Source organism: Capsicum annuum, chromosome 6 (genome assembly GCF_002878395.1).
Source record: "Capsicum annuum cultivar UCD-10X-F1 chromosome 6, UCD10Xv1.1, whole genome shotgun sequence".
Classification (NCBI taxonomy): Eukaryota; Viridiplantae; Streptophyta; class Magnoliopsida; order Solanales; family Solanaceae; genus Capsicum; species Capsicum annuum.
The window spans coordinates 93,065,029-93,087,825 of record NC_061116.1 but is presented as its reverse complement, the minus strand read 5'-3'; the positions used below and the strand labels follow the sequence as shown (position 1 = coordinate 93,087,825).

The 22,797-nt window shown below is 33.5% G+C and overlaps 1 protein-coding gene and 1 long non-coding RNA gene across 4 annotated transcripts; one reads left to right on the top strand and one right to left on the bottom strand.

Annotated features, from left to right (window-relative positions):
• Positions 1 to 3,617: 3,617 nt before the first annotated feature.
• On the top strand, positions 3,618 to 7,126 carry LOC107873337 (rop guanine nucleotide exchange factor 5). Its single transcript, XM_016720147.2, has 7 exons — positions 3,618 to 4,382; positions 4,730 to 4,846; positions 4,950 to 5,104; positions 5,382 to 5,456; positions 5,537 to 5,827; positions 6,044 to 6,400; positions 6,481 to 7,126. Exons 1-7 carry the CDS (start codon positions 4,184 to 4,186, stop codon positions 6,946 to 6,948), a joined length of 1,662 nt encoding a protein of 553 aa, XP_016575633.1. The 5' UTR covers positions 3,618 to 4,183; the 3' UTR covers positions 6,949 to 7,126.
• An 11,205-nt stretch (positions 7,127 to 18,331) lies between these two features.
• Positions 18,332 to 22,567, bottom strand: LOC107873339. 3 transcript variants are annotated; one of them, XR_007057089.1, is made up of 4 exons: positions 21,916 to 22,567; positions 20,605 to 20,725; positions 20,130 to 20,239; positions 18,332 to 18,873 (listed from the first exon to the last, which is right to left on the bottom strand). It is a non-coding gene; the product is annotated as an uncharacterized LOC107873339 (long non-coding RNA). The 3 variants fall into 3 exon arrangements; XR_001675277.2 differs by having other exon boundaries at positions 22,157 to 22,567; XR_007057090.1 differs by having other exon boundaries at positions 20,605 to 22,567.
• Between the last annotated feature and the right edge of the window lie 230 nt (positions 22,568 to 22,797).

Sequence of the window (22,797 nt, the reverse complement as noted above, 5' to 3'; positions counted from 1 at the left end):
AGAATCGAAAAGAAGAATAAAATAATTTCAAAATAATTAAAAATAAATAATAATTCAAGACACATCCAAGGTCTTGTTTTCACTAGTACAAGCATATAGAATAGAATAATATTGATTAGGCTAAAATATTTTAAATAAGAATAAAGTACAAGATAAAAAAGGAGAGATCCGAATAAGATCTGAGGTTCATCGCCACTAACTCGATCTCTATAACATCAAAATTGAGGAAACATAAACTACGATCTGCTACTCGAACGAATACCTGCATAAAATGCAGAAGAAATTAAAAAGTAAGGGTAAGTACGAAATACGTGTTCTCAATAAGCATTGCAGATAGTAGACCCTAATCTAAAGTGATAATGAGAACCACCATCTACCCAACTACCCAAATTACGCAAATAATTTACAACCAGTAGATATATCACTTTATCCTAATAGGGTAACCCAACACAATAGTTATTGGAGTGCTACTATACAAGGAAGGCAAATTAATCTCGGTGAGTTGATAGTAGTGATTTTTATGATCAACAAGTAAAAAAATTCATTTATAAAGAAGACCCATTAACGCAATATATAAGGCTTGATTACTATATTCAACCAAAAATCTGGGATAAAGTAGTGAGAGTGTATAATGATGTGTATATCATGCTATCAATAGGTGCGACACTACATGTCTCACTAATCAATACATAGACATAGCCCACGTCTCATAATTATCTCCACTCCCAAGTCAACTAAAAAGTAGTATAATATAATGTAATGTAGTAAAATTAATACAAAATACGTAATATCACAAACAAAGTGCTATTGTGATAATTCAATGCAAAAGTGAATACTCAAACACAGTGTCAAACCATACCAATGAATGCAATACAATGTAAGTGATGCAACACAATGTAGTGGTGATGGTGGATGGTTCGTATACACCTTCCAAGCCTCAACATTTTAAGACATGACCCATGGAGGGTTCGAAACCAATACTTTGAAAATCTCAATCAACCTTGCTAGCAAATGACATCAGCCAATGACCTTACCGAAAAATGATCTCGACCAATGACCTTATAGGCAAATGACCTTGTTCAAGGATTTTATAAAAAATCACAGTCAACTTTACTGAGAAATGACCTCGGCCAAAGCTTTTATAAAATATCTTAGTCATCCTTGCCGACAAATGACCTCGATTAAGGGTTTTATAAAATATTTTGTCTTACAAAATTAGTGTTTCTTAGTGGTACCAATCTCATGAATATGTATGGATGAAATGAGGATATAATGCTCTTAACCAATAAGTATGAAGATCATAATCAATTTAATACAGGTATAAATGAGCTCAGAATCAACTCAATATGACAATAATTCGTGATATAAGCCATCACATGGCATTGCTAGAATAAATAGTCATATAAGACACTAATAATATCATTTCAAGCCTCTTTTCGAGCATTAATATAAGGATAGAGGCAAATAATGCTCAAATAAGAACTATAATATCTATTCAAGCCTCCTAAATGGACATCACAGTAACAATAAGGAAAATAACTCCAAAATAAAGCCTATAATATTTATTTAAACCCCTACACGGGCATCACAACAATATAATATTTCAAGTCAATAATAATATGCATATAAGCTCCTACACTGGCAACACGAAAATAATTCATAATCTAAATGATACAGATATAGTGAACTTATTCAAAACCTAGTTTCTTTCAAACAATAAGCCTCACCTTTCCCAAAGCTGACATCATCAGATTAAGTAACTAAAAAGAGAGCCAAGAGAGTTAACAATGTACTCCAAGGTTCATCTTCATTAACTTACTCATATCTAAGCCAAGATTCGTGTCTTAAAGTACTTATCTATATTGCCATCGGTCATATTCTAAGAGATACTAAACATCATTAATCAGATATAGTTAATTGGTTCAAGCTCTTAAATAAGTATCCACTATCAACTTATCCAAGATCAATAAGTCGTCTATCTAAAATCTACTCTAAGCATATTCACAAGTGACAAGACTAAATAAGATAAACTACTAATATAACTAGAACTCATCAAGAAAGTCTAGTACCTGCCGATATGTTCGCCATTTTAACTAAGCAGGATCCACAATTCGTAAGTAATTCACAAAATACGACTAAATAAGTATACAACAAATAAATACATCATAAAACAGTCAAGGTATATCTCAACTCGTCTTTAAAGAAAATTTATAAGTCAAAAGATAGTCTGAAGCATCAATTGAAAGTGGTAAACTCTAAATTTTATTGAAGAATAATTTTCTAATATTTCAAAGGTACGAAATCTAAAAACCTAATGCAAATCAAGTATAAATTGAGTAGGAAATCTCCCAAATATAAGTATTTCATTCTATTAGTAAAACCTCAAATCTCTATTATCATATTCGGTTTAAAATAATTTTTTTGTGAAAACCTTCTATTAAAATTAGTTTACTCTGATGGAGGGACTTTAAATCTCAAAAATCAATGAAAACCCATTACAAATCAATTTTCAAATCAAGGACTTTCGATTTCATAATGTTGAATTTTAAATCTCAATATTATGAATCAAAATCATGAAAAATAAGATACATAATTTTGAAAAATGAATAAAATGATAGTAGAGTCACATAGCCTATGATTATACAGGAAAAAAACATCAAGAATCGCCTCAAATAGAGTTTTCTAAATTTCAAAACTCAAATTTTAATGAAAGGACGAAGTCTGAAGTTTATAATATGTTCAGGTGTCATTTCCGTGGCTAAAACCAGTTAACATCTGTATAAGTCTATTTTTCGTCGCTAAAGGTGTGCACCAACAACTTTTATTTTTACTAAAAAGATTAAAAATTCTTCATACGATAGCGAATGCACCGATTCTTTTTTCTATATTTTTTAAATAATGATGTGAATCTCCTTGCTCATTTGGAACTTAATTTTATGCATGTTTAACAAGTCATATATTGTTTTTGCTTATCAAAGAATTATTTCATGTTTCACAATAAAAACTCGATATCGACTTACCAAAATTACGCCCAAACTTTCTAGATCAATCTTATAAGTCATGCATGACATTTCAGAAGTTTTGAAATAAATTTTTGATCTTTAAAAATACTAATGAACCTTTTCGTTAATCAATTTTACTTAAACAGAGCCAAAGCACCCAAAATGTTCAAAAACTCATAAGAAACCTCCCGAACACAAACCAAATATGCTAGTAGCTTGAAAACGACATTCCAAATTTAATGGTACAGTCAGAATTTTCAACGGATGTTTTTATCAATAAATTACTCGAAAATCAACTCTAGACTACTTAAAACCAGCTTCTCGTCTAAAGACTCAAGATCAAACTAAAAACCTCAAAATCCGAACCAATCACGCTACTAATCTAAAGCGACATTTTGAATCTAATGGAACTGATAGAACTCTCATCAGACACTCGGATGATAGAATATTGATCAATGTCAACTATACCAGTTTAAAAGCTACTCAAACCACAAACTCACATTAATCACTCATGTATGTTTCAGGAAACATGTCAACCATCTCACAGCTCATAATTGTCATAAAACAGCTGTGAGGAAAGACAAAATGTCGCAAAAACTAAAAGTTACGTGGATAATTGTTACAATGAGGTTCTTTTTTTGTTACAATGAGTTATCCTCCATATCATGATAATCATCGTCGACCACTAATTTCACCCACGATTCATCCAACCTTCCGCTTCAGCTACATAAGAACACTTAAATTCTGGTTTTATGATTTACGCGCTATCTAATGGATTTAGCTTAATGTGCATGTGTAATCCTTCATAAAGAAATTAAATTAGCTAAAAGTGTCGACAAGGTTGTGATACCCTATTATTTTAATAATAATTTGAAAGGGGATCAGGGAGAGAGACGTTGGCAATTGGCCTTGACAGTTACCTTAAAATTTGAAAAAAAAGTTGCAGACACAATACATATAAAAACAGAGAATAAAATCAGAGGGGACCAGTCTTCCAGTCCTCAACTCTTTGGTGCCCGTCTCTAAGGATCTCCAATTCTATTTTCTACTGAACTATGTTGGTCATAAATCTGAAAGCTTTGAGATTTGAGATTAGTTTTCTAGATGGATTTTGATTAATACATACAAGTGTGAGTGTTGCCTATTTTCACCTTTTTGGGTTTGAAATTTGTTGAGTTGAGATGGAAAATATAGCTGAGAAAAGCAAGGAAGAGAATGGGTCATTGAGTGACTCGGTGTCGACTTTGAGTTCGAGTACATCCAGTTCGAAGACATCCTCTAAAGGGAGCATGGGGAAGCACTGTCCGTTGGGACGGCCTTTTCGGAAGGCCCAAATGACCACAAAAGATGATGTGAATAAGTATGATTCAAATATTTCAGGTTTGACTTTTTTTCTTTCTTCTTTCATAATACCGCACCATTTGAATTTTATGGTAGAAGAAATGAGGAAAAAAGGGAAGGAGAATTGACATGTGTAGATGCCTTCGCAAACACTTTTTCACCCATTTCACTTGGTTGATTACTACTTTTTGGAAAGAAAAAAAAAGCACAGATTCTTTTCTTTTTTAGGGTTTCATAATGAATTAATATTTTCCTTTTACCACATAATAATTTAGACGTTCTGTTAAATGGACACATTCTGCTTTTCCATGTTCAAATTTGAATGTTTTGTGGCGGTCAAGTTGGCTCTAAATCATAAGATTCTCTGAGTTATTCACATTGAGCAGAATTGGAGATGATGAAAGAGAGATTTTCAAAATTGTTGCTCGGTGAAGACATGTCTGGTAGTGGGAAAGGGGTTTGCACATCATTGGCCATTTCAAATGCCATAACTAATCTATATGGTAAGTGTTAGCTCTCTCTAAATATGATACTATTTCATTTGGAGACTGCTTTTGCTGTTTTTGTGGCAATTTTCTGCTTTTCTGACAAAAATTCAACGTGTAGCTACTATATTTGGGCAATTATGGAGACTAGAACCGCTGACTCTGGAAAGGAAATCTATGTGGCGAAGAGAGATGGAGTGGCTTGTTGCTGTTAGCGACCACATCGTTGAATTAGCACCTTCTTGGCAATCATTTCCTGATGGAAGTAAGCTTGAGGTACTTATTGTTCTGCATTGAGGTTAAAGGAAGCTTTAGCTAACGCAGCTACATTCACATGGACTTGTTGTATTTGATTCAAGAATATTTGCAACTTGCTTTAGCCTTCTAGTTGAAGTGCAATTCTTTCATTACATTCAAACATGAATTTCTTGTGACTCTGCTGCTAATCTATGAAGCTGGGGATCATCCATTGCAAGTGTCATCAATTAGCAACATCTTTCTGAATATTTTATTGAAGTGATCAATTTGACTTTTATTCTGTTTTTGTCTCCAGGTCATGACTAGTAGAACTAGAGCAGACCTTTTTATTAATCTTCCAGCTCTTCAGAAACTTGACAACATGCTTATTGTAAGAATTTCTTTGTCCTCTTTGTCACAATACTTCCTGTAGTGAATAAATCTTCACATGATCTATTCGCTATGTTGCAGGAAATACTAAATAGCTTCACCAATACTGAATTTTGGTATGTGGATCAAGGGATAATCACTGCAGAGGATGATGGTTCAGCCTCTTTTCGGAAAGTTATCCAGCGCCAACAAGACAAGTGGTGGCTGCCTGTCCCAAGGGTGCCTCATGGTGGTTTGCTTGAAGACACAAGGAAGCAGTTAAATCTTAAACGTGAATGTGCTAGTCAAATTATGAAAGCTGCCATGTCAATAAATAGCATTACATTAGCTGAGATGGAAGTTCCAGAACCATATTTGGATGCTCTTCCAAAGGTACATCTTTAATATAACGTCAACTTTCTCTTGATCAATTCAAGAAGTATTTCCTGAATTATTTACTTGAATTTTTTGCGTTGCTAACTCTGCCGCAACATGTTTTCTGCTGAACTATTTATTATCTGTTGTCTTCCTCACCGTGGTTATGTTATTTTTGGTGCTTCAACTAACATGTCAAGGAAAGCTAGATATTGATTATCTTTTTGTCCCTAGAATGGAAGAGCCTGTCTAGGGGATGTCATCTACCGCTACATCACTTCAGAGCATTTCTCCTCTGAGTGCTTGCTTGATTGTCTCGATCTATCAACTGAATATGTTGCTTTAGAGATAGCAAACCGTGTAGAGAGTTCAAGTTACGTGTGGCGAAGAAAACATCATCCGAGACCTCCAACTAATCCAAGTCGCTCTACAGCAAAATCATCGTGGGAGATGGTGAGGGATCTAGTGGTTGATGGAGACAAGAGGGAGTTGCTTGCTGAGAGAGCTGAAGACCTGCTGCTTTGCCTGAAGCAACGATTTCCCGGCCTAACCCAAACCACTTTAGATGCCAGTAAGATTCAGTACAACAAGGTTTGTTAATAGTGAAAATAAGGTGCTGTGCTTTCTTCCTGATACAATTTAATAACTAAGATTTTGTTCAATCTTTGAAGGATGTAGGCAAGAGTATCTTAGAGAGCTACTCAAGAGTCCTTGAGAGTCTGGCTTTTAATATTGTGGCACGAATTGATGATCTACTACAGGTTGATGACTTAACTAGGCGGTCGTCTGTTCCTACAGTCAGTGTAATTGGCCACAAAAAGGTGTCGATCCCATATTCAGTGCTGCCTGTCTCAGGCACCCCATATAGAACAATTTTGGCTACACCAAACTTTACACCTGTGCCTCTAATAAGCCCTGCTAGGGGGGAGAGAACTCCATTTCTCAGTGCAAGTAGTAACAAACTGGCTCGAAGTGGCTTTGGAGTGAAGAGAGTCTTGTCAAATTATCTTGGTTGTGAATCAAAGACAAAGAACTCTGGAAATGCCTCTGCAGCAGTTTCTAACAAGACTTGTGAAAACATTGAAATTCCAGAGTTATACCTTCAAGCTGGAAATGCTATACGATCAATAGACCGCTAATCTGTCGAATTAATTAGGAATGAACAAAGAAAAAGGAAAAAAGATGGATACTTCTGCTGGACTTCATTGTATTTCGCTAATTACGCACTTTTTTACATTCTAGTAATTGAGCTTATTTGTTAGTGTTGGTGCATTTTAATAATATTAAATAAAATTATTAAAATGTATAATTCTACCATTTTCGATTTGAGCTTTTTTCTTTTTCTTTTTTTTTTTTTAATTGGGGTTAGGGGAAGGGGAATGGAGGGTGGGGGAAATTACAATATGGGGAATTGAATGCTCACCAACAAGGTGAAAGTTTAGCTAACTAATCAACTAAGCTATTAAGATTCTCCTATTTGAGCTTTATGTGTGTTTATTTGTGGCATTATATGTCATTCCTCACATTAGTTTCTGGTATAATGTTGTCTATGGTCTTTTGATAATTATTGAAGGGTAAACTAGGTAAACTACATACACAACCTTATAATGGGTCACTTTATTTTTATGTTTCTTCATAAGAATGATCATATAAAACTAGTCTCTCTTCTTTTTTATATATTGCACAGTTACTTATTTTTTCCTCAATATCTCAAATATTTCTAAATAATTTCATACTTATTTATCTTTCAACTTTTATTTTTTTCTTTTTTATTTTACATTAATTTTTATCTTTTGCTTTCTCCCTCTCTCTATTTGTTTTTAGTTTTTCTCAATCTTTGTTTTTTTTTCTTTTTCTCATCTCAACTTCTATTTTTAATTTTTTTTTCTTTTTTTATTTATCTTTGATTTATTTTTTTTATTTTTTATTTTGCTCCATCCTTACTTTTTTTTTCCTTTTCTCCTCTCAACTTCTATTTTTTTTTATTTTTTCTCTTGTTTATTTTTTATTTTTATTTTTTTCTCTTTTTTATTTTTAAAATTTTTATCAATCTTTATTTTTATTTTTTCTCAACCTTTATTTTTTTTTCTTTTCTTCCCTCAGCTTCTATATTTTCTTTATTTTTTTTTATTTTCTTTGATTTTTATTTTTACTTTTTTAATATTTTTTTTATTTTCTTCTTTTTTCGCAATTTTTATTATTTTTTTCTTTGATTTCTTCCAATCAAGTTGCTCTATATGAGTAAGAGTTGACCTACCACACTGTAGAGAAAAACTTATGACTTTAAAATAAGAAGTTATGTTTCATAGACAAGAGTTTACACTTGTTGGAACCCTTGGGGGTTGCACTACACAGTGAGGGATCAGGTCCTTCAAAGTCAATCACAGGCAATAAATCAGTAAACTAACAAGAAATTCAACACTTAATCCTGAAGAATAACGTTAAAATAAAGGAGATAAATGAGGCATATGAGCATAATTCATTCATTTTTGAAATAGAATTCAGTACCAATACAATCATACCAAAATAACACATAAAATAAATCATCTTCAAGAGACAACATAACAACTAAAATATTAGACTGACACAGGATTGATGAGGGGACATGGTTAACAGGGCTTAGGTGGAGGAAGGTTTGGGGAAAAGTAATAGCATCTCTATTCTTGCATTTTCAGCATTGTGGGCATCCAACAACTGTTCGGTGAGGACCTTTACCTAAACATTCAATCCTTGAACTTCACCGGTTAGTTTTGTCACTTTTTCCTAGAGTTTTGCATTTTCAGCTGCAGGTTCATCAGTGGCACCTAGTCCCTCAGAAGATAACTTTTGATTTTGCCATTTCAGGTAGACTATCTCAGCGTCTTTGGCAACCAAATTGATCCTTAACTCTTTCATTTCTATGCCCAACTTTTGTTCAACAACTAGCAACTCAGATACTTGAGACACTGATCCAACTTTGCTTTATATGCAATCATTCTCCATAAGAGTTGTCAAACTGAACATCTGCTAGGCTGTTCTTGGTGTTCCCTTAGTTCTATCCACACCATAATGTTCAAACACTTTGTTCAAGAGATATCCATATGGCATTCCATGTTTTCCGTCTTTTTCATGAAGCACTTTATACATATGCTCTATCATTAGGGCAGGAAGACTTATCAGTTCAAACTTTCTCAAGCATTCAAACAAAAATAGGTCAACACCAGAGGCAGTTATTTCTTTTTCAGATCTTGGAAACAAGACCTTGTTAATAATTCAAATACCAGTTGATACTCAATTATCAGGAATTTCTTTTTCACTGCAGTTATATAAGTCCCTCATACTTTTGATACATTGATCATAAGCTCAGTTGAAGGTTGCTGCTTCATAACTGTCCTCACGCCTATAACAGAAAAATCCAAGATCTTCCTCAATAATTCTTCATCTAGATTGATAAGTTTCCCTTGCACCTGGGCTTTCAAACTTAGCCTATCTTCTGAGAATTCCATGGTGTAATAAAATTCCCTGACCTTATTTTCAAATACCATTGGTGCTTTTTTTTTTTTCAAATAGATATAGCTATTCTTAGTGGCTGACATATTCTACCAATTCTACCATCCTAGGCTTCTCATAAATTTTAGGATAAAAAATTCTTCTTTACAAAACCTTTTGTGTTCTCAGGTTCCTAATCCTTCTTTCTATAGATATGTCTTTCTTATCTTTCTCTTTTTTCAATACTTAGGGCTCACTAGTTGGCTCTTTTTTTCAATAGATTTTCTCTTCTTGGGACCAGGTCCCCCAGAGTCTTCCTTTTCTTGACAATTATGTGTTTTTGCCTCATTCCAATGGAGCTACCAGACTTTGTCGTAGAGTACCTGGTCCTTTTAGTAATAAAAACATCCTTTCTTTTTTCTTTGATTGCTGCATTATCTTCTGAATGCAAGCTCTTACCTCCATTAACCTTCACAACTTCAATATATTCATTCTCCTCTACTACAATATTTTTATTGAGCCTTCTTCTTTTCATAGTTGATGTTTTGTTAGTCTTTATGGCATCTTCTAATATTTTTATTTCAGATTCTCTTATAGAATAGGATCTAGTCACTTTACATTAGAGTCCATCATTCTCTCCTTACCTCTACTTTCTCTTAGTTTCTTCACAGACCATCTCAGAGGCACTTCATCCCCATCCTCCCCATCCTCCTCATTAGAGGTAACAACATATCTCTTACCTCAATCACTTCATCCCTATCACCTACTTTCTATTTCACTCAGTCAATTGAGCTTTCATTGGTGTCATATGCCAGTAGGAACAAATTCTCAGCTACCCAGTTCTCATTACAGGAAGGATCAAACCTTTTAATCTGAATTTCTTCACCAAATAACTCAGCAAAAATAATATGGTTTTAATATGAAGGTGTAGGAGAATCAGGTGCTTGTTGTGTTTCAAAGGGTCCAGATTTTTCAAAATTTTCAGATAAATTAGGAAATTGGAAATTTTTAGGTAGTTTGGAATTTTCTAGAGAAGAGAGAGTTTCAGGTTAAGAAATTTCTTGTTCTATTGGTGACCCAAACCCTTCGTTTGGATTATCTATCATGATTGGTTGAGCATAAACTTCCAAGGTCAAGGAGGACTCAATTGAGACTGAAATAATTATGGGTTCTAGACTTTCTAAGGAAGATTTAGTTAGAGGAATTGACTCAGGTTGTTGTTGGAGACTCGAAATGATGTTTTCCATGGTTTCGATTTTTGAAGAATCAAAGTGTTTAGTTTGGATATGTTCAGTTTGATTTTCTAGAATTTTTTCTACTTTAACATTTTTAGCTGGGTTTGAGGAAATAGTAATATCATCCATTTGATTTTGAGAGATAGACATAAACTGGGACTAATTTGGTTTAGAGAAGGTTGTTGATTTAGGAAGATAAATTGGATTAGTTAAAGAAGGATAACAAAATATCTATTTAGTAATTTTAAGAGGTAACCAATATCATAAAAAGATATTCCTTTTGAACTGACATATCTGAACCTAATAAGTGTGACTCTTTATTTCGCAAAGGAATTGATTGTTTGTTGCAAAGAAAGAAAGACACATGACCCTTTTCAGATAGAATTTTTTGATTATGAGAGCATCCTGTATAGGTACTAACTTAATATGGGACCATGACCCTTTTCTTTTAGTAAAATTTTCAAATTTGTGCTTGCCATATTTGTCCACTTTCTCTGATGTTCCCATGGGTATATACCTACAAAGGTATGATACTGAGTTAGACTAATATGCACCCATTTTATCATGGATACCTGTCTTCTTGACATAGCCAATTTTAAGAAATAATACTGACTCAAATATTAGGTCAAGGTATTTTGATCAGGCTCATTCTCAATATGATATTTTAGAAAGGGTTTGAGGACCAGGTCCCAAATTTTACTTCACTCATACTGCCTCAAGTTTCTTCTTTTAAGATGAACTCCTTTGGTACCAGGTCCCTTGAAATCATTTATTTCAAAATAAGACACTTCTTCCTTGGGGTGTCTTGAGAGAGAATCTAGCCGGATCTTCCAATATGAGCTTAGAACAACCGATTCCTGACTGTAATCCCTTTTTTTATACCTGTAATCATGATCACAAGTTGGATTTGGGAACCCACTTGAGCTTGAGTTTTCAGTATGAGGACAATGGTATGATCAAATCCTTCTTGGCCCATCTAGGTTGAAAGTTTTTCCTTACCCTTTCCAGAAACTTGAATTCATTTGGATGTGCATTCTCCTGCTGAACATATACAATACTTGTCATTTTAGTCTTAAGACAATACTGGTATCTTTTCTTTAAATGTCTATATCTTTTATTGTGAGTGAAAATGAGTTTATACCCTTTGCTTCTATCATCATGAGCACCCTTTCCTTTAGACCCAACAGGTTTGAATTCTCCTTGATATCCCAGGCCTTTACCATTATAAATACCCTGACTAGTCAAATTAGAACAAATCTGTGAAGAAGTGGTCCATTAAAGAGACTTGTTGAACTCTTCTCTCAAATGAAATAGGTCCCTTTATAACTCTTCATTATTATGTAGTGCAGACATAAGGTGTATTTGAGAATCCCTCAATTTTTCCTCAAGATCAATATGAAGCCTTAAAGCTTCCTTCTTTCCTTTACCATCTAAATCATTTCCCTTCTTCAGTTGACTCATATAACTCAGATTCTCAGATTTCAATTTAGACAACATTTCTTCGATTTTAGATATCTAAAGTGTTAATGCAATCAACTCAAACTCTTCATTCTCTACTTTCTCTTCTAAAAAATTCTTCTCAGCAGTTATCTCACATACAAAATCTACTAATACACTAGTAAGTCTTTTATCTTCCTAATAGAGTAGTTAGCTAGGTTATATGTAATGTCAGAAAGAGTTACCTCTTTTTCTTCTTCATCTTCTATGCTGGACATAAAGGTAAACAAGGAATCATAGATAACTTAACTATCTTCCATTACTAATAAAGACACATCTCCATGCTTTTCATCTTCATCAGATTCACTAGAAAAATCTCCCCATGCTGCTAGAGCTTGCTTAACTGCAATTTTCCTTCTTGATTTTTTAGGGACCTGGTTCCTGTTCTTTATTTTGTCACCTTTGGTCTTGAGCTTCTTATGATAATCCAATTTTAGCATTGGACAGTCTTTGATAAAGTGCTTAGGATGCCATATTTGTGACACACCTCAATATTATTTCCCTTTTTACTATTGCTTCCTTTTCTTTAGAACTGACCACTATTCTTCATGGCTCTAACAATCCTATTTTCCAAACAGGCAACATAAGTACCATCTTCACATGAATCAAGTTTTGAAGCCTTCAGTGCCAAAGTTTTTTCTCTTTTAATTTCCTTCTTCTCTGGCTCTTGCTGCTTTTTGAGCTCATAAGTCTTTAGGTTTCCAATTAATTCATCTATAGTCAGTGTCTTCAGGTTTCTTTCTTCAGTTATAGCATCCACTTTACTCTCTTAGGACTTAGGAAGAATCCCAAGAATCTTCATTACTTTCTTGTACAAGGGAATCACTTCTCCTAAAGTGAAGCTCATTAGTGATAAAAGTAAATCTTGTATGCATTTCTTGGATGGTTTCTCCTTCTTTCATGGTGAAAGTGTCATAATCAGTGGTCAGCATGTCTACTTTAGAATTCTTTACATCAGTAATGCCTTCATGATAAGTCCTAGAGAAATCCCAGATCTCTTTGGCATTTTCACAAGCTGACATCCTGTTATATTCAGAAGGCCTTATACCACAAACTAGCAATTTATTGGCCTTGTAATTCTTCTCACTTTTCTTTCTATCTTATCATCATACTCTCTCCTACTTTTAAAAACCATTCTAGTTATTTCTCCTTCTCTGACTTTCTTAATAGGAACATGAGGACCATCAAGAATTATGTCAATCAGTTCACTATCCTCAACAATAATAACGTCAAACATCCTGGTTTTCCACCACCCATAATACTGCCCATTAAATCTAGGTGGTCTAGTGGTAGATTGCTCTTCTTCCAGGTTAGGTGGAGTAGTCATGCTAACTAAATCACTCTAGGTGTGAACCTTTTAGAGTGTTCTGGCTCTAATACCAATTATTGTAACCCTTGGGAGTTGCATCACATAGGAGGGACCATGTCCTTCAAAGTCAATCACAGGCAATAAAATAGTAAAACAATAAGGAATTCAACACAGTGCAAGAAACTTAAATAATACAAGATTTAACGTGAAAACCCCCTTGCTCAAGGGAGAAAAACCAAGGCTTGCCCTCATAAGCAACCAAAACTCCACTGTAATCAAACTCTTGATTACAGAGTCCACAAAACCTAACTCTAGGATCCTCCAACTCGTAGTAACTCTACTACAATCTAAACTTTACAACTCTGCCAAGACTCTCTCAAAGGTGGTTAACTCTAACGAGTTTTGTACTTAGGCAACTCTATCAAAGCATTCTCAAAACAACAAGAAAAGATAATTACTCTTATAGACTGAGTAATTCATTTACAGACTCAAACTAGACTCAAGAATGTTAGATATTTTAGCAAACAAGAAAGTAAGAACTTGAGCAGTGTAAAAATTGAATTTTTGCGTCCCTTTTACTTTTTAGATATCTGATTTTGAATATGAAAAAACTACTTGATAAACAAGCATCTTTTTTCTTTTATAGATAACTGATGATTAGGGTTGAAATGATATTGGACCAGGTGTCCTTAATAGTACAAGAAACACCCGCATATACTATTGCCTTGAACATCCAGGGACCTAGTCCCTTTTAGTCATCTGCTGATCATCAAAACAAGATACAACAACACTATCACATAGTTTTTGATTTGTGAGATATTTAATAACTCTTACCATAGAGGCAAAACTTAGCTCAAGTACTTTCAAATAACAAATTGTGCCCCATGAGTAAGAGTTAACTCTACCACATTATGTTTTAATTTATGAGATTTTCTACAACTCTTACCTTAGAGGTAAGACTTAGCTCAAGGACTTTCAAACAACAAATTATTCCCTACAGACAAGAGTTGACTCTACCACGTTATGTTTTTATTTATGAGATGTTCCACAACTCTTGCCTTTGAGGCAACACTTAGCTCAAGGACTTTCAAACAACAAATTATGCCCCACTTGCAAGATTTAATACTAACACATTATGTCTTTATTTATGAGATATTCTACAACTCTTTTCATAGAGGCATGACTTAGCTCAAGGATTTTTAAATAATAAATTATGCCTCATGGGCAAGGGTTGATACTACCATGTTATGTCTTCATTTACGAGATATTCTACAACTCTTGTCTTAGAGGTAAGACTTAGCTCTAGGACTTTTAAACAACATAATATGCCTCAAGGGAAAGAGTTGACACTACCACATTATGTATTTATTAATGAGATGTTCTACAACTATTGCCTTAGGGGCACAACTTATCTCAAGAATTTTCAAACAAGTTAGTATATTGGGCAAGAGTCAACACTAACTAACACATTATTACTTATGAAATTCTCTATAACTCTTGTCTTAGAGGTATGACTCAGTTCAAGGACCATCAAACAACAAGTTATGCCCCATGAGCAAGAGTTGACACCACCACATTATGTATTTATTTATGAGATGCTTTATAACTCTTCTTGTAGAGGAAAGACTGAGACTAAGGGCTTTTAAGCAATAAGTTGTGCCCTATGGGCAAGAATTGACATTTTCACATTGTGTTTTGATCTATGAGATATTCTATAACTTTTGCCTTAGAGACAAGACTTAAACCAAGGACTTTAAAAAAACAAGCTACGCCCTATGGGTAAGAGTTGACACTATCAAATATGTTTTAATATATGAGATGTTCTATAAATCTTTCCTTAGAGGCAAGACTTAGCCCAAGGACTTTTAAATAACAAGTTACGCTTCATGTGGTAAGATTTGACACTATCACATTGTCTCTTGATTTATAAGATGTTTTATAAATCAAGGACTTTTAAAAAATAAGTTATGCCCCATGGGTAAAAGTTGACACTGCCACATTATGTCTTGATTTATAAGATGTTCTATAACTCTTACCTTCGAGGCATGAATTAGTCCAAGGACTTTCAAAGAATAAGTTATGCCCCATGGGCAAGAATTGACACTACGACATTGTGTCTTGATTTATGAGATATTCTATAACTCTTGCTTTAGAAGCAAGACTTAGCTCAAGGATTTTCAAACAACAAGTTATGCTCCATAAGTAAGACTTGACACTACCACGTTGTGTCTTGATTTATGAGTTGTCCTATAATTTTTGCCTTAGAGACAAGACATATCTCAAAGGACTTCTTAAAAATAAATCATGTCCTTAAATTTTCTTTGATGTAAAAAAAAAAAGATCCCTTTGCGGATTATCCAACTATTTATTTATTAGAAAAATATAATAGAATTTGATAAAGAAGAAAAAGAGAACATACAAAATAGAGAAATAAAAAAAAACAGATTGAGAAAAAAGAAAAAAAATGTTAAGAAAAAGAAGAATAAATAACCAAAAAAAGTTTGAGAAAAACAAACATGAGAAGGAAAAAATAAAAATAAAAATAAAATTTGAGAAAAATGAAAAAGAAAAAATGAGAAATGAGAAATGATAAAAAATAAAAAAATAAATAATAAAGATTTAGACCAATGAATTAAAAGAGAGAGAGAGAGAGAGAGAAATGAAATAAATAATATTTGAGGGAAAAGAAGAAAAAAGAGAAAAAAAGAAAAAGTAAAATAAAAGTTGAGATAAATGAATTAAAACAAGAAAAAAAAATAAAAGTTAAGGAATAAAATTAAAATAGAAGTTGAGAGACAAATGAGAATGAAATGTTTAAAAATATTTGAGGTGTAGAGGGGCATAAATGTACTTGTACTATACATAAAAAAGAAGGAAGGTTAGTCTTTAAAGACTTTTTTCATGGAGGTCAAAAATTTAAAGTCACTTACTTTTGGGATCATCCCATGTAATTTCCTGATTATTGAAATCTCTAACACATTGTTCACCCATGACTTTATATCTATATGCATTGTAACTCATGTCACTAACCTCTAGGCCATTTATCTACCCACTTTACAACCTCATATTTTTCCTATTCATTTCAAAGAAAAAATTTTCACCGGTAAATAGTGGTGCTCTTGTATTATTTTGTGAATAAGAAAAGATAAAGAAAAAAATATTAGAGGTGGAGTGTAAGAAATATATTGTGTGCATATTTTTAAGTTAGTATAGTTAAAGGAAGAGTTGAAATACAAAAAATATCCTGTGTCTCCAACTATATGCACTATACAAAAAAGAGTAATTGTATGTTGAATGAAAGTGTTTTTTGGAGGAGCTTTGAACTCTTCAACTAATCTGGAGTTACTTGAGTTGTCCATTGTGATAGGTTGCTGTATCCTGAAGAGGACAGGACAAGAGTGATACTACTAGATCAGTGTAGATTATGGCGTAACGAGTTTGAATTTCTTTAAAGAGAGCAAGATATCCGCGCCTCAATATTGATATATTTAATTCATTTTTGTCTTTTTTGTTTTCAACTGTAATTATTATAATTATGATATATTACACCAAAAATTGTTAGTATATTCATGATTTTATTATAGTTTGAAAATTAAAGAGTTGAAAATGGGAGATCTCAATATCACCTGCTTCAATGTCACTAGATCTCTTCAAGAGATAAGAAAGTAAAGTATTTTTCTACTTGCTCAACTCAAAAGAAAGAAAGGTAAAAAACTTTTCTACGTGATGCGAAGGAAAGGTAAAAAAATTATCTATATTACTTTAATGAATTTGTGATACTACTTTTCATAAACATAAAGTGGTTTATGATATAGAACAAAATACGAGAATGAAGAATAAACTACAAAAATCATAAAAACAAGCTAAGATAATAAGTATAGAAATGGCACAAAGATAGGAAAATTAAATGAAACTAATGGGTATATTAAACTTAAAAATTTCAATGATAAATCCTACAAGCATCAATTTTCTTATGAAGACCCCGAGCGAAATTAATCAACGCACAACCTACGTTTCTCAACCAATCAATAAACCCCATACAAGCTTAAAAAAACTTAAAATTGTATATCTCATCATCACTCGACAACTATCTCTAAGAAAAGAGAAAAACTAGATATTTATAACTATGGACTATTTATTACAAAATGGGCCCAAAAGTGACTCAATATGACAAAGAAGCCCATTAGGCACTATTAGAAATGCACCTTCTATGCTTCAAGTAGTCATCCAAACACAATGTTGTTCTATAGTCCATTGGATTGTATCATCAGAGATACCATCTCTCGTGCACCAAGCTATCACCCAAGAACATAATTGTTTCCCTATGATGATCAAGTCTTGGATGCTTAGATGTTGTACTTGAAGTATAGATCTCAAATGACAGAAACTGATTTGGCTTGTATCATTCTTCGATTTTTGAAAAGGATTTGACCTCGAATCCAAATCATTTATTGCCTTTCCATCACACTTGCCAAGTTTGAAATCCTTTGGTAAGAACTCAGATAGCCTTCAAGTTTATTTTCATAAGTTACTCTCCTTATATCTTCTATTGGATGTATTTGTTCATGAACCTACGCCAAAAAAGGAGTGATACTAGGTAAAATGCTAGTATCATGGTTAGTGGGTAACAAAGTCCTAATGTTGGAAATGTCTTTGTCAAATTGGATTTGGAGTGGTCGAATAACAATTTGTAAAACTTGTTTTGCATTTGTAAGCTTAAGGGAGTTTAGATATAGGGCCGGGGAGTAGGATAAAAGGCTTTTAAATGGTCCCCAATTTTTTTCATCCTACCATCCGATCATTCATGTGTGACGATCTCCTAGTCATTTGCTTCACATCTTGTCGCAACTGTAGGAGTTCCTCTAAGATGGTATCAAGGTTGCTCCACCTATAGTCTCTATCTATTGCAACAATTATTGCCACATGTTATTAAATTTAAACTATTTATATAAATAGTCACTTGTATTAATGTAGATTTTTGTTTACATACATAATAAATTATATCACAATATATACACATCACAAAACAAAATCATTCATTAATAATCTTATAATTCAAGTTGAACTTTAATACATGGTTAAAATCTCACTATTAGACTTAATCCTCAGAATGGACTAGTGTACAGTCTAATCTCTATTTCTCACCGACTCATAAAAGAGGATTGTTGGTCACTCCATATATCTACTTTAATAGCAAAAATTAGCAAAAAGATAGCAGCCAAAACAATCTCCCTTGTTCTATAATCATCATATTCTTAACATAAAATGGTAAGTATCCCCACCTGTTCTCCATATTTTTCTCCAAACATTGCAATTGCCCCAGCTCCTTTCGCATCAGTTAAAGACATGACTTTTGTTTCTAGAATCATGCCATCACCGATCCATTGGTTGATCAAACCTTCGATTTCTATGAGTTCCTTGTCTAGAAGAGGTCGATGGAAGTTGAAGTTAAATCTAAGATGATTAAAAGCAACCATTGATCCTGCTTGAGATGTTTCTTGACCAATTACTCTTTTGAGTGCTGATTAAAGTATATTAGAAGTTGTATGGTGAACCTGAAAAGAAGCATAGCATAAGAATAAACAAACTTATTAGACCAAAATTTTTTTGGAGACAAATGGCTAAGATCAACAAAAATTGAAATGTAATAGCGAGGCTAAAGCAAATGTTCAGAAATCCATGGTACTACAGAATCTCATATCAATAGTTTCTTCTTTCGTCAATATAATGCATATCCATTCATATTCTATAATATTTTCTGGAGGGAAATGGCTAAGATCAACAAAAATTGAAATGCAATAGCGAGGCTAAAAAGCAAATGCTTAAGGAATCCATGCAACTACAGAATCTCATATCAATAGTTTCTTATTTCCTAAATATGATGCATATCCATTGTTGTCTCCACTGGAAATCCATAAGTGTCATACAATATGAATGCATCCTTGCCTGGTAAATAGGGTGCAGTCCCAGTTCCCTGAGCGTTTAATAATGCATCAGCCAACATCTGTTCAAGAAGTTTTTCTCCCCTTTCTAGAGTCAAGACAAAACTATATTGGTGCTTAGTTCAATCACTTTTTTTGGCACGAATTGGCAAAAATGCTACTTGAAGATCACCCATTCCATCTCCCTTTACACCAAGTAACCTGCCTGTTCTAACAACCCTTCTAATAAGGTGACGTACCATATATCCCCTTCTAATATTTGATGGGTTGACACCATCAGATATCAGATAAACAACTGTACGCATATGATTTCCAATTATCTGGATTGATCAGAATTAGAAGGCTTTCAACATATTGGAAGGTAAATCAGTTCAAAAACAAAAGACTTGTACAAATATTACAATTTTTCAGTTGCAACATACTTTAAATGGGAAACAATTGCCTTAAAGTCTACATCCATACATAACACTCAATGTAAGTTTTAGATTTCGCCAAAAACAAAGAGTTAATGGTCAACACCGCACTTGAACTGTCGACACTGCACTTGAACTCTCTACTCTAAGTAAGATAACCATATTTTTTTCCTTCACATTTCATCACAAGGAGAGAAGTATGATACCTTTTCACCATAAGCAAAAAGAAAAATAGAAAGATTGAAGGCATAGCCCACACAGTTGGTGCTAGCGGACTTTCAAACTTTACATTGTGTTGTAGATGGTCATGGTTGGAGTTAGCTATAATTAGGAGTAACTTTAAGCGAATAACAAGAAGAGAGAAAAAAATTTGAACACAAATTTTAGAATAAAAAGAGGTGTTTCTAATTACAAAGTAAAGCTTTGACAACAAAGTAAATTTGGTAAAGAACTCACATCACCACCAGGGCCAATGATATACAAGTAGATCCTCTTGGAATCATCAATAGTGTCAAGGTACAATGTTGTTGCCAATATCTGGTAGCTAAATTCTTCATTTATCTCTTCTACAATGAAAATAACATATTCACGGTACTACATTTGAGAATTTGGTGATATTTCCCCAGATCAAAACTATTAAGTATTATCCAATTAGTCAAAGAAGAAATAAAGGTACTTTTGAACAGGAAGTGATCAAGAGAACACTGTAAAGTGCTCAAGATCGCAAGTTATCAAGATTAGCTTCAATGGACTAAGAAGTCAGTCCAATCCAAATAGTGGTTCAACTAATGAATATGCTGGCTACGACCACTAATAAGAAGAGACTGGTCCTACACCTTGACATTTTAAATTACTACTAACACGAATAAAATTCTTTATCCAGATATCAATACTCTACTAGTTAAACTAAAATTGAAGATATGTTACTTACAAGATCATTTCACAAATTAACCCGTTGCCTTGTTCCCTTAATTGGACTTCTATAGGGAACCTTTGGTGTCCCAATGGGCATTATGGAAACTCGTGAACGTGTTGCTTTACCATCTTTTCTTCTGCAATTATGAATTATGAATTAGCTTACAAACACAAGCAGCAATCAAATAAAACTTGATAAAAAATAGTACAAACATTATATCCAAAGGAGAATTGAATGTGTTAAGCATAAACTCATACGTCATAAAACTCATATAAGGAAGAGATTAGAGAAGTATTAAGAAGTTGTGGACGACAAGATGAGTGTAAGGTGATTTACGTATCATATTTGGAAGTGAAAACAGTTTAGAAGATAAGTTGGGGACTTTAACTTCTAGGGGAGTCGAGCAGGAATTTAATGAAGATAATCTGGCAAACAAATCCAACAAGTATAGTTAGACAACAATGGTTAAGCCATTCAGTTAACATCAACGGAATAAGTTTCAAACTTCTATTCTTTCAAGATGATCCCTATATCCATACCAACAGTACTTCCATTCCTTGACACCATAATACAACAATCAGTTAATCATGCAGAGAAAACACTTAGTCAATCAAACAAGAAATGCTCAAAATTATAGGATGGGAACTGGAATAGATAAGTAAGACATGTTTATCCCATTACTCTTAGCTTCAAGTTATGTCAAAGGGTAGTGTTATTCTTTAGCCCATTACTTGCAGACTAATGTTACCAGTTCAGTAAAATAGCCAAGAAGTTAAATTAAACACTAAAGAATATCCCCACATTTGATCTGAATGACGTAACGAAACAATGTCAACCATGAGGTGATTCCTCACCTTTTATATAACAGAAAATCATACCACGTGATATGGTTATAATCTGAAAAGGCAAAGGTCAGCCTGATGTAATAAAGCTCCTATTACGCATTGGGTCTGGGAAAGGCCAAAGGGTCTATTATACGCAGCCTTTCCATGCATTTCTACAAGAGGCTGCTTCTATGGATTGAAACCATGACCTTCTGGTCATGTGACAATAACTTTACCAGTTATGCCAAGGCTCTCTTTCATATTTGAACCAATTGATATGCAATGTAAAATTGCTGGAAGAGGGGAGATAATGGCCCGTTAACAGTGACTGGATTACAAAAAAAGAAAATCCAAATTGTAAATAAATAAGGGGAGCGAATAACCCGTTAACAGTGCCTAGATTATCGAAAAAGAAACTCAATCCAAATCGCAAATAAATAATGCCAAGATCAGCCTAAAATTGCATAACCAATCAGATTAAATTCTCAAAATATAGCACAACCTGTGATTTTCAAACAGAGCTAAATGCATGATATCATCTCTGAGAAGTAATACCTGAACACACATATCGTCAGACATACATAATCACTGTGACAACAATCAATGAGATATTTTGAAGATAAAACATGCTAAAGTGACACATTCAGAGAAGGAATAAGAAGATGGGTTTCTTCCCCTCTACAAGTGCCCTACGATAACAATTACCAAATACTGAAAAAAGGGTTTTGTCGATACATAATTACCAAAAGTCGGTGAATCAAAACCTGCTCCATCAAATCCCTAGACAACCTTAATTCTTTACCCTTGCTTAAAATCTCCGCCGCCGTAATCTCTAAATGTACAATACGTGTATCATTTTTCATTGAACCAACTAGAGCTACAAGTAAAATTTTTTGTAGAATAATATCCTCGATCTCCGCCGATATTTTCTGTGGTTAACCTATCAAAATGCAATTAGTCCTAATTGCAAATTAAGGTGCAAATCGAGAGAGAAATGGTTTGAGAGACTGAGAAAATCTTGAGAGAGAAATATTTGAGAGAAAGCAAATCGACAGAGAATAGGTTTGAGAGTGGAAGGGTTTTCTTAAAATTGCTTATAGCGGACCTTTGAAATTTTAGAAAGGAAATTAATAAAATCGTTGCAATAGATATATTTTTACCCAATAGCAATGGTTACAGTGCTAAATGGTAGCTTTCACCTGCTCATAACATAATCTATGAGCTACAAAGTCTGCCACATCTCTCTTCATGCCACTCCACTAGTAATATTGTCTCAAATCTCTATATATCTTTATTGATCCTGGATGAATAGATTATCTAGAGCTATGAGCCTCATGCAAAATCAACTGTCAAGTCACCAATCCTCGATACACAAATACGACCA